This window comes from Eublepharis macularius, chromosome 10, assembly GCF_028583425.1.
Source record: "Eublepharis macularius isolate TG4126 chromosome 10, MPM_Emac_v1.0, whole genome shotgun sequence".
Lineage (NCBI taxonomy): Eukaryota > Metazoa > Chordata > Lepidosauria > Squamata > Eublepharidae > Eublepharis > Eublepharis macularius.
The window spans coordinates 29,885,650-29,901,255 of record NC_072799.1 but is presented as its reverse complement, the minus strand read 5'-3'; the positions used below and the strand labels follow the sequence as shown (position 1 = coordinate 29,901,255).

The following is a 15,606-nucleotide window of genomic DNA, read 5'->3' as shown; positions in this document are numbered from 1 at the left end:
CAAATTCAGTTGAGTCGGTTCCTCATATCCTACTCCATTGTTCCCAGTATGCTGATATACTTCTAATCTTTTAGACCCAATTTTATTTAACATACTGGGCCATTCGGAGGCCTTAATGGTGTACTGTCTTCTGAATGATTCGTCATCTGAAATAGCTTAAAAGGTAGCCCTATTTTTAAGTCTGGTAATCAAGGATCGATTGAAATACATCTAACTGCTTTCGCTCAAATTACCCTTGTTACCGTTATATTTGTTTACTGCCTGTATTGATAGCCTGAGATATGCCAATAAAGGTTTTGTTGTTGTTGTAATAGAGCCATCATGGAATATTGGTTAGAATGTTGCCAGGATCTGGGAGATCAGGTTTGAATCCCAACTCGGCTGTAGAAGCTTACCGTGTGACCTTGGGCCATTTACATTCTCTCAGCCTAACCTACTCACAGGGTGGTTACTATGAGGATAAAATGGAGGAAGAAAAATGATGTTGTAAATTGTTTTGGGTCACCATTGGGGAGAAAAGCAGGGTATAAATATCAGAATTAAACAATGATATATTTTTATCTCATCCTTTGCTCAAGAAGCTCAAGGTGGCTTACGTGGTTGTCCCCTCTTCTGTTTTGCCCCCAGAGTAGCCTTGTGAGGTAGGTGGGGCTAAGAGAGAGTGACTGATCTGAAGTTGGCCAGTGAGCTTCATGACTGAATGGAGATTAGAACCTAGAGCTTCGAGGTCCTTGTTTGACACAGTAACCACTACTGTCCCCCTCTGCCTAACCTGACCAAATGAGTAGTTATGATGTGGGTTGGGCTATCACATACCTTCCCCTGAGCTTCTTGGAACAACATATCTAACAATAATACTGCCAGTAGCCATCTTGGAGTGGAGAATGCCCTCATGTCATAGCTGACTTATGGCAACCCCTGGGGGATTTTCATGGCAAAAAACTAACAGATGTGGTTAAGTGGCCACCTTAGGTATTCTGTTATCCCCTCTTCTAGGAAGGTCAACAGGATACTGTTATTTTACTCACTCCATCCTCCTTTAATCACTGTTAATAACTAGTTCAGCTAAACCTCAATACAGGAAAAGTCTGCTGCCAGGGACAGACATATGCCCCTTGATATAGAAAAATAATTCCCTGACCCTAGAAGAACAGCATGATTCAGAGGAAGGACAGGCTAGAACTCTCCTTGATATCTAGTTTTCTATGTTGGGGGGTTGGGGGCATTCAGTCCCTGAATCTACAGTTTTAAATTGGCATAATCCAGAGATAGATTTACTACCTCAGGACCAAACCATGTGATACTGGAGAAGATCCATAAGCAGTTTCCGCCACATGTAATTTAGCTACAAAAGCTGCAGAGTGGTCCCAGTATCAGTCAGGGCCATGGTGCTGTGGAAGGAGGTTCATCTAGAGGTGTGCACGGGCATGCTGGCCCCAATTCGGAACCCCCGAATCTTTACAGATCAGGTCCTATTCGGGCGTTTATCCCGAATCGGATACCCGAAGCACACACCCCTAGGTCCATCTATTTTTTCTCCAGCCTTGCCATGTTTCTCCAATAAAAAATGCCTCCCTCAGCATCCCCTGAGTAGATGGGGATGAGAGACCCAATGCAGGTACAATGGGGAGAAGGAGAGTTCATTCTCCAGGGCTGTAGCTCAAATATGTGCTGCACTGAATCCATTTCTCTCTGTGTTTATTCATTCAACATGAAGCAACTATTTATATGTTGCGAGGTTTTTCTGTGCAGCAGAAATTGCTGCAAATGCCTTTATATGGACCGAAGCCATTGTTTCCTGTAGCTGTTTATGAACTGTTATTAAAAACATGTGTTCCCTTTCTTTGGATCTTCTTTCGACTGCATGTTTGCAAATGGGATGTGTTAGCTTTGCGCAAAAGAGGAGGAGAGAATATTTTGTTTGAAAGTAGTGATTGAGTACAACTTTTTCTAGTGGTGCAAGTTTCTCTAAAATTAGGAATAGTTTTCAACTGGTTGAAGGCTAAAAAATACACACTGGTTTGTGTTAACATCTCAAACATGACAGTTTTCATGTTTAATCTGTAACATGTGAGACATCACTTGATCTTTTGACAGCAGTCGAGCAGCCTTTGCCATCAATGGTTGGACAATTTTGCTTCTATTTTATTATAACAAGTGTCCGTGCCAAGTCAGTAAATCAATTTTGAGCTTCCTGAAGTATAATTGGCAGCCTCTTCCTCTCAATATTGGCTTGAGAGGCAGCATTGCACACAGTGACTGCTGGGGAAGCATGATCTAGTGCCTAGCTAATGGAGCACAGCTGTCTAGTCCTGTTTGGCAGTCAAATCTCCGCTCTATGATCTTTTATAGCTGCTGGTGTGGATTATGGTTAAGAGATAGTGGAATGTTGTTCTCTATTGGAATTTTTGTTGTTTTTAAACTTTTAATTGTTTTGTGTGCACATAAGCACTTTCCAGTGAAGCACCTTGAGTCTGCAGTTGTTTTTGTTGTTTTTGTTGTTTTTAAACTTTTAATTGTTTTGTGTGCACATAAGCACTTTCCAGTGAAGCACCTTGAGTCTGCAGTTGTTTTTGTTGTTTTTGTTGTTTTTAAACTTTTAATTGTTTTATGTGCACATAAGCACTTTCCAGTGAAGCACCTTGAGTCTGCAGTATATAATATATAAACAGTTTAATGAATTAATCAAAAGCCATTGGGAATGGCCTGTGCACTTTGCATTAAAGTCTATGGAGTTTGAACCAGAATCCTATGGCGCTCCTGCAAGTGGGATGAAGGGAACTGTGTTCCTTTGTTGCAATAAGGGACAGTTGATCCCTGTTGCTGATTGTGCCTGGACCAAAGGACAGATACTGTGAGCTTCTTCATCTATGAAAATTCTGGCCGGCAAGGCTCTTTGAGACATTTAGCATCATTTTACAAAGCCAACCAATGTAAGAAATTGCTTATAATATAAGGTTCCCATTAGCTGATTAGTAAAGTGATTTATGTTATCCAGAATAAGTTTATGCATGGGATGGTTGCTTGATTGCACACAGTGGCAGGATCCAGAGGTTTGCAGAGTATCTGTGTATATGGAAGTCAGTGCAAATAGGACCTTTCATATTGGACAAGCTTCCAGGTACACACTGAAATGCATCTACAATTGGTTTAGATGTAGTAGGGAAACCATGGCTTGCTGCCTTGTAAATATATGTGTAAAATTTCTGAACATTTTGAAGTCCCAGGGAAAAAACTTTTTAAAAATGAAAACCTTGGGAAAAACGGAAATATATGCAATAGTTACTTCCCTATCAACCCCAAAATTCTTTTATAGATTTAACAACATGAAATGCATTATGTATAACTTAGCATATACAATTATACTATATGGTATATTTATGGAATTTAAAAGGATTAATATAATATTACTTTTTCTATAAGAAAAATTACAAGTATACCCAATACTTGAGAAAGAGTTGCAAACTGCTGCGGCCTAGTGCTGCCATAGCATGTCTTTAATTTTTGCCATCTGAAAGACCGGAAAAGTAGTTTAGAAAACAAATTCTGTAGTAAATTAAAGAAAATATAGTATTTGGATAGAACTCTCTCATAGAGTCAGAATAGAATGGATTGCCAGCATGTTTGGATATTAAGCTAAACTTTATGACATTGAAAACTCTGAAGTCTTTAATAATGTATGAGCATTAAATACATTATAGAATATTAATAGTTGTCAAAAGTATTTTCATTTAAACCAAAACGAATCTTTAAAATATTGTATATGTCTATATAGTATAAGAGGCTTTTTCCAGTGTGCCTCAGAAGTCCTCACATTTTCTCAAGCTCTACATTCTGAAAGAGGGAAATGCTTGGTAAGGCAAGATTTTTTCTCATTCAAAGAAAAATATTTCAGAGGGGTTTTTCAGTGCTCCCCCAGATTGCTCAATTTTTCCACTGGAAACATTGAAAAAGTCATCAGACTGTACATTTTGAATGTGAAAAACCTTGCCTTATGAAGCATTTTGCTCATTCCAAAAGAGAAAATATAGGAGCTTCTTTTCAGTGTTCCCCCCAGTTTTCCAATTTTTCCATCACAGAAATTGGGGGAAAGCCCCCCCCCCCTCCATTTTTTCCTGTCTTTTTTCTGGGCCTTCCCTCTCTACTTGTGAATGAGTCTGGACAGGATCTTTAGGTTCACAGGCTCCCTGGAACCTGATTTTTCAGGGAAATCACAACCCATAGTTTGCCGTTTTGGATAGATACTGGAAATAATATTGGCTCGTAGCTGAATGTGAGTGGAAGAAGCAAATACAAGCCCCAAGATGCCCCGTATTAATTTATATAGAAGCATTATGTGAATTAAGCCATTGTGCTGATTAGAGACCCTGGGCCTTCTTTGTTTTCGGATTGGAGTTCTCAGACTATCCTTTACATATTTTTATCTCATCCTTCCTTACAACAACTCAGTGAAGTAAGTTAGACCAGTGATCCTCACATGGTATTTGTGGGTGCATTGATGCCCATCAGTGAGTTTCCTGTCTCCCACTTGCTGGGTCTCCAAAGCAAAGTGGGATGTTTCAGAAAGGCCCAGAAGACATCACCTTTGCATGTCTTACGTATTACCCATTTGGAAACAGTTGCCTCCATTGTGCAAGAATGCTTGGCTTGGAACATTTTGTGATCGGCCTCAATTCCCACAGCAGTCATTTTATGGTGCTTACCTCCCATTCTCAAAATTCCAAAAGCATGCACAGACTCAACAGGACTTCAGGATTAAACCGAACGACAATTACGGGACATACTTACAGGACTGCCTCTCCCATTATGTCCCCCACAAGGCCTTGCACTCTGCAGATAAGCAACTACTGGTGGTCCCTGGCCCAAGGGACATTCTCCTGTCCTCAACCAGGGTCCAGGCCTTTTCTGCTCTGGCTCTGGCCTGGTGGAATGCACTTCTGTTGGAGATTTGGGCCCTGTGGGATCTGTTGCAGTTCCACAGGGCCTGTAAACGGTGATGTTCCCCTGGGCCTTTGGTTGAGGACTGGCATCCATCCCCTCTTCCGTCTTTCTTCCTGACTGCCCTGCACCATTTTCTGTCCTTCTCTGGGTGCCATTCCACAGCTGACCCTGTAGAATTTGAGTTTATACCTTTTATAATGGCCTATGTATTTTAACAATGCCTGAAATTGAACTGCTGTGATTGGTGATAACTTTTATAGTTTTATGTGTTTATAAGCTTGTATTTATTGATGTTTTGTTGATGTTAGCCACCCAGAGCCCATTTGCAGGGAGGGCAGGATATAAATATAATAAAATAAATAACTGACCCAAGTTTTCCTAGTGAACTGTGTGGCCTAAGACTCCACGGTCCTAGTTTGACACTTAACCACTACACCACACTGCCATTAGATCATTGGGTCAGGGCAAATTGGTGTGACACCTAATGTATATTTTTTGTAATCATTTGTAGATATCGATGATGTCAGAAGGTTCAAACCAGGTTATCTTGAAGCTACAGTTGACTGGTTCAGAGTGTATAAAGTACCAGACGGGAAGCCAGAAAATCATTTTGCTTTTAACAGCAAGTTTAAAGACAAGGTGAATTTAAAGGTTTTTGCTAAAAGTGTGTTGTGGTTATTTAGGTTGTAACTAAAGTAGATGGGGGAGAGGAGGGAAAGAATTGTGAACCCAAAATTTTGAGACTTATTCATGTCATGATCTACCTTGAGTCTCAGCGAGAAAGGCAGCCTATTAAAAAAAATTGTTTGATGCCTGAAAGTTGCCTTGATTAGTTAACAGACAGCAAAGCGAAAACAAAAACCCACCCTCTATATAATTGTAAAAATAATCTGACCAAGATTTTTATTGACTGTTTTTTCCCTTGAAGGTGGTATTTGATAGTTTGGCTGGTTGTGAAAGCAAAGCTGGAGAATGTCATCATCTGTTTGGAATAAGGGGAAAAGTCTTCAGCTATTTGCAATCAAAGCACTTGCCGAAAAGATAAAATACTCCAAACCAGGCAAGTGCTCTTGCAGTGCAATTCTATGGAGAGTTACTCCAGTCTAATCCCATTGACTTCAATAGGCTTAGACTGGTGTAACTCTCCATAGGATTGCACTGCTACTCACTCCTAAAGTGGGGGGGAAACCTTTTTGCCGCCTTTCAGGCAAACTAGCGCTTGGTCGTGCCTCTGGAAGGTAGAATCCCTAGGAGGCAGTTGCCATGAACGCAGTGAAATATGTGCAATTGCTGTGCTGATGTTGCTGGCAATTGGACAGCCCCGGTGTCATCACAAATGACGAGGAAAGCAGTTCTTGTCCCCATTGTTCAGTGTAGTGTGGATTATTTAAATGTTAAAAAAAATTAAACATACAAATGTGCAAACACTGAGCAGACAACTATTCAAGTAGCACTTCAAAAAGCAAAAAAGCGCAAAATTATTTGCTAGCACAGAAATGCACAGCTATTTCAAAATCCTTTTTTTTAAGGCATAAGCATTCAAGTTAATTTTTTTTTTTACATTCTGCATAATACACAGTGGTTAGGACAAGAAATTTTTAAAAAGCACTTTTTCTCTGAAAATGTGTCCAAACCATTCTTCTGCAGTGGGTTTTATAGCTGCATTCAGACATCCAAACTGACTGTAGTTCATTTGGTCCAGAACAGATCTCATATAAGTTCTGGGGCCTTCACCTCCTGTCCCGAGCAGAGATCAAAAACGTTATTGTTCAAAGTAAGTTGTAGATGGTTGCGACATTGATATTGAACAAAATGGCACCTCATTAGTATTTTAAACCACATCTTGGTTTGGGATCCTGACTTGTGGGAACTTGTAACAAACTATAGTGAGTTCCACACAAAGATGTTTGGGGTGGTATAGAGATGAGAGTGATGGACTAGGATCCCAGAGACCCAGGTTCAAATCTCGACTCTAGCTTGCTGGATGACCTAGGGCCAGTCACATCCTCTCAGCCAGCTTACCTCACAGAGCTGTGGTGAGGATAAAATAAGAGAGGAGAATGATGTAAGCCGCTTTGAGTCCCCGCTGGGGAGAAAGGTGGGGGATAAATGAAGTAAGTAAATTAATAACAGTTTTCAGACTCTGTGCCACGTGTGAGGGAGTGAGGAAGCAAGCTTGAAGACTTCCACGAGTCACGGTGCATTCCCAGGAAAGTGTTCCTAGGATTGCACTGTGGCAATGTAATCCTAAATTGTGATACACCCATCTCAGCTCAGTTAAGTCAATGAGCTGTAACTCTGCTTAGGAGTAGGATCTTCTGTCTCACAAGGGTGTAGCTGCTTAGAATGGCACGGCTGCCTGTGGACCAAGCAGTGCAGCCTGTGTCTCCATTGTAGCTAGAAAGTGTCATGCGCTGCTTGGCCAGAATCTACCCTGTCTGCACCTCCACAAGGCTATCCTCCCTCCCTCTTTTGTACTGATCACACAACTGTTGCAGGAATGGGCTAACACCACTACACAAAACTTGCAGCACAGTATGGATGGGAGAAGTGGCTTTGCATTCATTGCGTCACAACTATTTGAGCTTAGAATTGCTTTTGAGAGCTGCACAATGCAAACTGTCACATCAAAAGTGCATTTGAACTAAAATTGCCTAGTTTTACTAGTTGCCTCTGGTTTCTTAGGCAATTTTCCAGTCTTTTCTGGTAAAATCTTCCCTTTGCCACTTTCACTAAAATGCACCATTCAGAAAAAAAATAGAATGTTCTTGGATGTCTCCAAAAACAAAACTCAAAAAAACCCCATCCTGGCTTTTTCTGGATTCTCAGCTCTTGTACTGACCTTAATTAGGCACTTTCCAACTGTTGTAGTGAGATTTGGACACAGCTGTAGCCAAAACAGCTGGCGTTTTAAAATTAAGCATATGCTGAAATGCTTTGCTAAAGCAGAGCCAAAGCATGAACTAAATTCCTTTGCTCTGTTTGAACTGGCTCATAGAGACTTCTCAAAATGTTTCTGGGAATCCAAGTCTGCTAACAGGGTTACTCTTTCCCCAAATATGGCTTTGTTCCCAGGGTCTGCTTGAAAAACAGCTGTGCTCCAGTGGTTCCATTATGAGGAAATGTGCTGTGTCATTCTTCAGTATTTCCCTCCTTTTCCTTGGTACACATTAGGCCAGTTTAATAACTGAGTTTGGCAAACCTTTTCAGCATTTTTAAATTAAGATTTAGATTAAGAATGATTTAATAATTGAACCAAAGAGTTCCAAGTAATTGCCAAATGTGCAGTTTTGATTCATGTTTTGCAGTTATCTTGAAATCTTGCAAATGAAACGTGACAGTGTTGTTATCATATATCAATTTAATTTCCTAAATATTTTAATATTTAAAAAACAGGCATTTGCTCTTGACATAATTAAATCCACCCATGAATACTGGAATGCTTTGATTCATAAGAAATCTGACGGAGGAGCCATAAAATGGTAAGCATACAGCTTTTTACACCTCTCTCAAAATCCATTGTGAAAAAATGCTAAAGTTTTGCATGATTTTTATTTTGATGGTAGCATTTCTGTTCCTAAAGATCTCTTTTACATACTGCCAAGTGTTCATAGTTTTAGTGAATTGTTGTTTAAAAAATGGCAACCACATGAGCCCTTCAGATTACCTGACAATTAAACTTTAAGAACAGCTCCAAAATGAACTGGCCTTTAATGTTCAGCCTGTGGTTTGTGTGCAAAAGTGATAACCTTGAATGTTCTTGGCTACTTACATTTCATTGGCTATGCTTGTTCTTGATAGATAGTTAAGTGAACGTAGTTTACTGTCGAATAGGTAACATGCAGTGTTATTCTGAAGCGGTGAAAGAAAAGCCCACAACGTACTTCCCCCAAAGACCACTAAAGATCCATCTGTTCCTCAGGGCCAAGCTACACATGACGAATGACACTTGAACAGCAAGTGTATTTCTCCCTGTTCACTTGCCCTCCACTCAATCCACTTGCCGTTCAAGTGTCATTCGTCATGTGTAGCTTGGCCCTCAGTCTCTCCAAATGAGCACACCATGTCCAGGATCTAAACACAGACCGGGAACATAGAGGGATTGAATTGTGTACATAGCCAGTTTGCTTCCTGATCAGCAAAGCCATTCTTAGCACTGAAAAAGCAAGCCACTTTTGAAACTGCAGAGAGGCTTGTCTCTTCAGCAGTGGAAACTTCTGCTGCAGGAAGCTGTTGCCATTGCTGAAGAGACAGCAACCTGCAGCTTTGAAAGTGGCTTGGTCTTTTCTGCATTGGGAACCATGGCAGCAGAAATCTATGCTGGCCTATATAACGTCCTGTTTAATCCTTACTCCCTCCAGTCTTAAGATTTTTGCCCCATTTTATGTGCCCTTTCTGATATAAAGTTGGGAGTGACCAGAGGCAGGGACTTCTTTGTTGTGGTAGCCCAGCTTGGGAATCCCCTTCCTGAAGCAGACTGTCTGGCATTTAGCCTTTTGAGTTTAAGCACCAGGTTAAAATGTTTCTGTTGATCCAAGCTTTTCATTTTGTTGTTTTTTTGGTGTTGTATTGATTTAGGGTTGTGTGAATTCTGATAACTCTGTATAACATCTTGGGGCCTACACTTGCCTACTCTGTGTGGAGTTAGTTTAGTAATTCTGCTGTTCTGTTTTGTAATTTCCATAGTCTTTGTGGTACTTTATTGATGATTTTTTTTTATTTTCAAGCCACCTCTTCAGCCCGAGAAGTGAAATGTATATATTTTTAATAAATAAATAAAGCAATGTGCTCTGACACTGCTGCCCTTTCCTGGAAGGGCCAAGAACTCTGTACAAATCTGAATTAATACTGTAATCCTTGCTACAATTTGTTGGCTCTTATCTGCTGAATGGGCAAAACAGAAACGTCCAGGAGGGCATTTTTATTAAAGGATCAGAATTGCCCTACAATGGAACAGTCCAGGGTGTCACTATTCTAAGGAATAGGAACGTAGTCTGTTGCAGTGTTTATAGTACGTATCATCTTGCCTTTACTGCACTGTCTTGTACATTTGTAATTCCCTCTCTGCATGTCATGCCTTGGACAGTCAGTTTCCCACTTTCTATAATCCTGGTCCTAATGGATACCTTGTGCTGTTGGATTGAATTGTTTCCTTTATTTTGTAAGCCGTCTTGTGAGACTCAGAGAGGAAGGCACGCTATAAATGAAGTAAGACGGTAAAGTAAGTAAGTAAAATATTTTGTTTTTCAGCACCAACATCCTGGTGGGTACCAGTCCCTACTGCTGTAATGAAAACGATGCCCAAGCAATTGTGGAATGTGTAAGGGCAAATTTTTGTGCATTCCCCGCCACCCTTTAAATAAGAGTCGTCAATGGAAGCGCACAAACACCAAATACATCTTCAGAATCTAATACAAACTACTAATGAAGGTTTGGCAGTTGAATGGAGAGCGTAGATTGTGCATGGTCTTGATGTGTGTATGTGTGAGGAGACCTTTGTGTTCAGGTGGGCAGGAATGCAGCCACTACCTGTGCAGTACAATTAGCATCTTTCTAACACTGAACATGTAATGCTTATCTTATACTATGCTGTTGGTCCACCAGCTTCAGTGATCATTTCAGGTGGGTAGCCATGTTGATTTGTAGTAGAAGAGCAAGATTCGGGTCCAGTAGCACCTTAAAGACCAACTGGATTTCCAGAGTATGAACTTTTGAAAGTCAGAGCTCCCTTTGTCAGACATCGAAAGCTCTGGAAATCTGGTTGGTCTTTAAGGTGCTACTGGAACCAAAGCTTGCTCTGCTTCAGTGATGTGTAGTGTGTTGCTGTCCAGTGGCTGGACCTTAATTCAAGGTATTACATAAAACTCTTACCATGCTGGTCAGACTGTCAGACAGTCAGATCACTGGGCCATCTAATTCAGTATTGTCTACTTAGTCAAAATAGGCAGGAACTCCCTGGAGTTTCAGGCAAAGGTCCACTCTTAGTACCTGAGATCCTTTAACTGGAAAGGTCGGCACTGGCAGCCTTCCGCATGCAAAGTGTGCGCTCTGCCACCGAGCCACAGTCTGTCCCATTCTTTTCCTGTTTCACTGATTGTTCCGTAATGCCAGCTTTCCCCCACTTCTGGTGCTGCGTAATAGCAAATGGACTATTTGCAGCTAATCTGCTATCTTTTTGTGTCTGCCCTGTTGCCATGAGTTACTCCTACCCAGGCTCATTGACTAGCAGCAGTACATTTAATCACTAAGAACATACTTTATTCACTGCCTTGTGTAATTAAATGCATCTCTCTACAGGGGGGGGAAAGCCCTCCGTGTATGCATGTGTGAGTGACTGAGAGGAGAAAATTGCTGTCTTCAAGCGAATTTGGAGGAAAGAAAGGAGAACTTTAAAAAAAAATGGCAGTGATACTGATGTACTGCATTTAGAACATACAACTTCAGCAAAGGCACTAAAAATATCAGCGCTTGGCTTCTATGCTAAAAATGAACCCCCCAATTCTGATCTGTTTATAAACCACTTTGCCAGCTGCGGTAATTGCATCAGTATGGTGAGTGTTTTCCATAAGCCATACAGCCAATTTGAAAGCTGATTTTTTTAACTATTAATGGACTAAAATGCCTGCTTTGTACATCTAGAATGCATCTGCACATCAGTGGAATATTGCCCTGTTGTTGTGCTGTACCAGTCACACACACACTTGGATTACCCTGTGTGCTCCCGACAGTCCAAGAATAATGAATGATGATTTAGCTTCACAGTAGTGCATTCTCCAACAATACGTGGATGCAGCCCAAGTCACAGCAGCCATGCTGGCATAGCCAGTGGCAAGCAAGACCTCTGCTTTCTCTTAAAAGCCAAGCATTTGGTGACTTCCTTCCTCTTTGACAAATGGTGTAACATTGCACAGAGGCTATGTTCATGCATAAGGGAGAAAGAGTAATTTCATCCCTTTCTGGAAGGGGTGGTGGTCCCCCGACTTAAAAAGGTATAGTCGCCTGTGCAAGCATCAAGTCATTACTGACCCATGGGGGGACATCGCATCATGATGTTTTCTTGGCAGACTTTTTGTTATGGGGTGGTTTGCCATTGCCTTCCCTGTCATCTACACTTTACTCCAGGAAACTGGGTACTCATTTTACTGACCTTGGAAGGATGGAAGGCTGAGAGCTAAGCTACAAGTGACACCTGACACAGGTTGGACACTTGTCAGCTTCCCTCAAGTTTTGATGGGAAATGTAGGCGTCCTGGTCTTGCAGCTTGGCTCTCCATTTCATTGAAGTTTACAGAGCGGCAGTCTATGGGAGGGAGAATATGCGGTTGGGAGGGGAGCGCAGGCGTCAGGCTCTCACCGGGTGCTCCCCTTCCCCTCCGCTGGGTGTGTGTGTGGGGGGGGGGTCTGTAAACGTCAATTAAATGGAGAGCCAAGCTGTAAGACCAGGACGCCTACATTTCCCATCAAAACTTGAGGGAAGCTGACAAGTGTCCAACCTGTGTCAGGCGTCACTTGTAGCTTGGCTCTGAGTCAACCTTGAGCCGGCTACCTGAACCTGGCTTCTGCCAGGATTGAACTCCGGTCATGAGCAGAGCTTGGGCTGCAGTACTACAGCTTACCACTTTGCACCACAGGGCTCCTGTAAAATATTTAAATCCACCCCTGACTCAGCAGCAGAATTTTAGAAAGGGAATGCAAGAGGCTGATTAGGGAAAGAGAGAAGCTGAAGAAAAATCCCTTCTATCCAGTAGCAGTACTAATGTAACTTGGGATCCAATCTATTATCTTCTTACAGTCTTTACAACTGCCTGAATAATGAGGACCTGAATTATTACCTCCATATTGCAGATTGGGCCAGAGGCTGAGAGAGGGTGGCCTAACAAAGCAGTTCTCCGACAGAAGCAAAATTCAAACTGGGGACAATCCACAGCCTCTTACATTAGCTGTTAAAGAATCACGTGACTCGTATGTGTAAATAAGAGTCCATCATGTTGCATGAAAAAGATAACTGAGACTGGGGCAGTCTGCATAATCTCTCCAGGATATGGCATGGGAGTCTCTGATTCAACTAAGAAAGTAAAACATCTCTTTTTGGAGATCACCAGACAATGAGTTCACCTGAAATGTCCCTTTGGCCTGTGTCTTAATTCTATATCATTCTGATTCTTTTGCAGACTCCATCTTCTGAGGAGAAACAGTCTGCTGCCAAAGAAGGTAAGATTCCTTGTTAGTCACTTCCACATGTTGCATCAAATGCTCATAAAAGTAAATAAAGCTTGAAAGATGTAGGCAGAGTCCTTAGGGTTGTGGTACTAGTGAATTGTTTAAAATTGGGCAAACCATTGTTTGCATAGAATCACAAATCATTATGTTCTTTGCGTGTCGAAAGTAGCTATTCAGAAATGGGTCTGGGTCACAATATACGTTTTCTTTAATCCATGTATGAATGTCTAAACCTTATATTGATGTAAATTTGGTGTTGCTCTGGGAAACAGGCACAGGCATGAGTAACTCTCTTCTTGGTGCCCTGTCCTCACTTCCTATCAGCCAAATAACACATCTGGCATTCCAGTCATGCAACTCCATGGTCAAATGTTGTCTGGTGCTGTATTTTAGAATTTGCCTCCGAGGCACTTCCAGACTGCTTCCAGATGGGAGTGCAAAATGCCCCCTTCCATGACAGCAACAGCATGCAGACTGTAACTAAATCCACTGCCGTCCCACGGTTTCTCTTTTGAACCTGAGAAAACAGGCTTTATATTTTCACCAAAGTAAAGGCAATAAAAACAGGAGCCAGGCAAGTCAATGCAGTGTTTGGGCACAATGTCATCTGGATGCTCATCTTTACTGGGGTGGCTTCCTGCGGCCCAATGTGGGGAGGGGCTCCTCGTCTTGGAAGCAGCTCCAGTAGGGGGCCTTAAGTGCCAAGTGTATTGATTATCCTGACATCCACAAGACCTGCGGGGACTGTGGACCCAAGCCAATTGCTACCTCTCCAAAAGCTTTGGCAGGATATGTGCAGGAGGACAGTGAGGTCAGGCATGCCAGTCCAGCCATTGAAGTGCCAGTGCTTCTGCTGGGGAGTTGCTTTTTCTGTTCAGCGTGGATATTTAACGCTCCATTGCTTGTGAGCTGAAATGTTGTTGTGGTTAGAGTGTTCAGCTAGAATCAAGGAGACCCAAGTGCAAACCCCCGAGCTGCCGAGAAACTTACCGTATGATTTTTGGATCAGTCACTGCCTTCTGTCCTAAACAAAATTGGGAGAGCATCATGTATGCTATACTGAGCTCCTTGGATAATTGTTTTCTAGTCTTACACTGAGGGGAAAATAATGGTGGAATAGTCACCTGTGTTCTTATTTTCCATACCTGACTGTGCATGTTACTAAACAATGAGGTGAGGTATGAGATGTTTACAAAGTGACATCTACAGAAATAAAGTTATAAAAATAGCTGTAATACCATTGGAAACGCATTGTTGAATTTTTAAGATAGCTAGGTCACAAAATAAGTAGGCATACATGTGACAGATATTTTACCTATGTTTATCATATATAAAGAAAATGATGAATTGTTTGCACATATGTGCATTGAAGTTATTTGTAAACAATAACCTCTTTTTTTGTTCTTTTAGTAGATAATTGGTACTTTCTTGGCCAGTGATCATTCAGATACTCTGATCAGGTAGTGAAGTCTTGAATGGCTTCATAACCTATCTTCTTCCCACATCTCACATATGCTGAAGGATATGCAAATGAAGGCTCTGCAAAATAGATTCCACATCTGCAAATGTTTGTGATACAAACTTTCTATCATGTAAATAAAAGTGATTTTTGAGAGTTTTCACTCTGAAGGTGTGTAAAATTTCAGATTGTTACCTAGAGTACATTACCTCAGGAGGCCTCCAGTTACAACCAACACTTCTTTTTTTTTTACCCACTCACACAGATCTTCAAATGTTCTCTACCTTTACCCAGGCTTTTTACCTTGAGAATACCGTCCCTTTTTTAAATTCAAATCCCACTGCTAACACCACCTGTGGCATGTTGCCTCTTTTGTGTGCCCTGTATATTGCTATCTCCCTGACTTCCTTAGTATTCCCCAAAGGTTTTCTCTGCTACCAAAGGTTTCTTTTCTGTTTAACTGGTATTATAGAAAGGCTTAATTATAGATAGTAGTATGAAAGAAGGGTCAGTGCATGGGGGCGGCTGTGAGGTTAAAAAAAAGAATCCTATATTTCAGATGAAACAGGTGTTTTGCTTAACCAGAAGTAGAATGTATTTATAAGTACATATGCATCATGGTTGCAGAGTATTGATAAGTGTATTGGTTTCAGAACAGGTCGATAAGCTTGGTAGTTTCAAAATAGTTATATATTCCTTAAGGTAATTTCACAGACCCATTCACAAAGGCTTATTTTCCACACAGTTCTTCACACACAGAATAATTCTGTCCTCTCAACGACATAGACACAGAGCAGAACCACAAGTGACAAAAGGCACAGATTGGACACTTGTCAGCTTCCCTCAAGTTTTGATGGGAAATGTAGGCAGCTTGGCAGAATGTTGGACAAGTGACAGTTGAAAAGACCATTGGACAGCAGTCAGAGAGCCAAGCTGCAAGACCAGGATGCCTACATTTCCCATCAAAACTTGAGGGAAGCTGACCAG

General features: G+C 41.4%; 1 protein-coding gene across 2 annotated transcripts in view; it reads left to right on the top strand.

Annotated features, from left to right (window-relative positions):
* PPA2 (inorganic pyrophosphatase 2) overlaps window positions 1-14,778 on the top strand; it is a 37,424-nt gene extending 22,646 nt beyond the window's left edge. The window contains exons 8-12 of one of the 2 annotated variants that reach the window (XM_054989976.1): window positions 5,453-5,580; window positions 8,338-8,423; window positions 10,192-10,261; window positions 13,112-13,151; window positions 14,574-14,778. In XM_054989976.1, the coding sequence (XP_054845951.1) occupies window positions 5,453-5,580; window positions 8,338-8,423; window positions 10,192-10,261; window positions 13,112-13,151; window positions 14,574-14,599 (350 nt within the window). In that variant the 3' untranslated portion in view covers window positions 14,600-14,778. Of the gene's footprint in view, window positions 1-5,452; window positions 5,581-8,337; window positions 8,424-10,191; window positions 10,262-13,111; window positions 13,152-14,570 lie in introns of both variants that reach the window. The other variant, XM_054989975.1, reaches the window with a different exon arrangement.
* The last annotated feature ends 828 nt before the right edge of the window (window positions 14,779-15,606 follow it).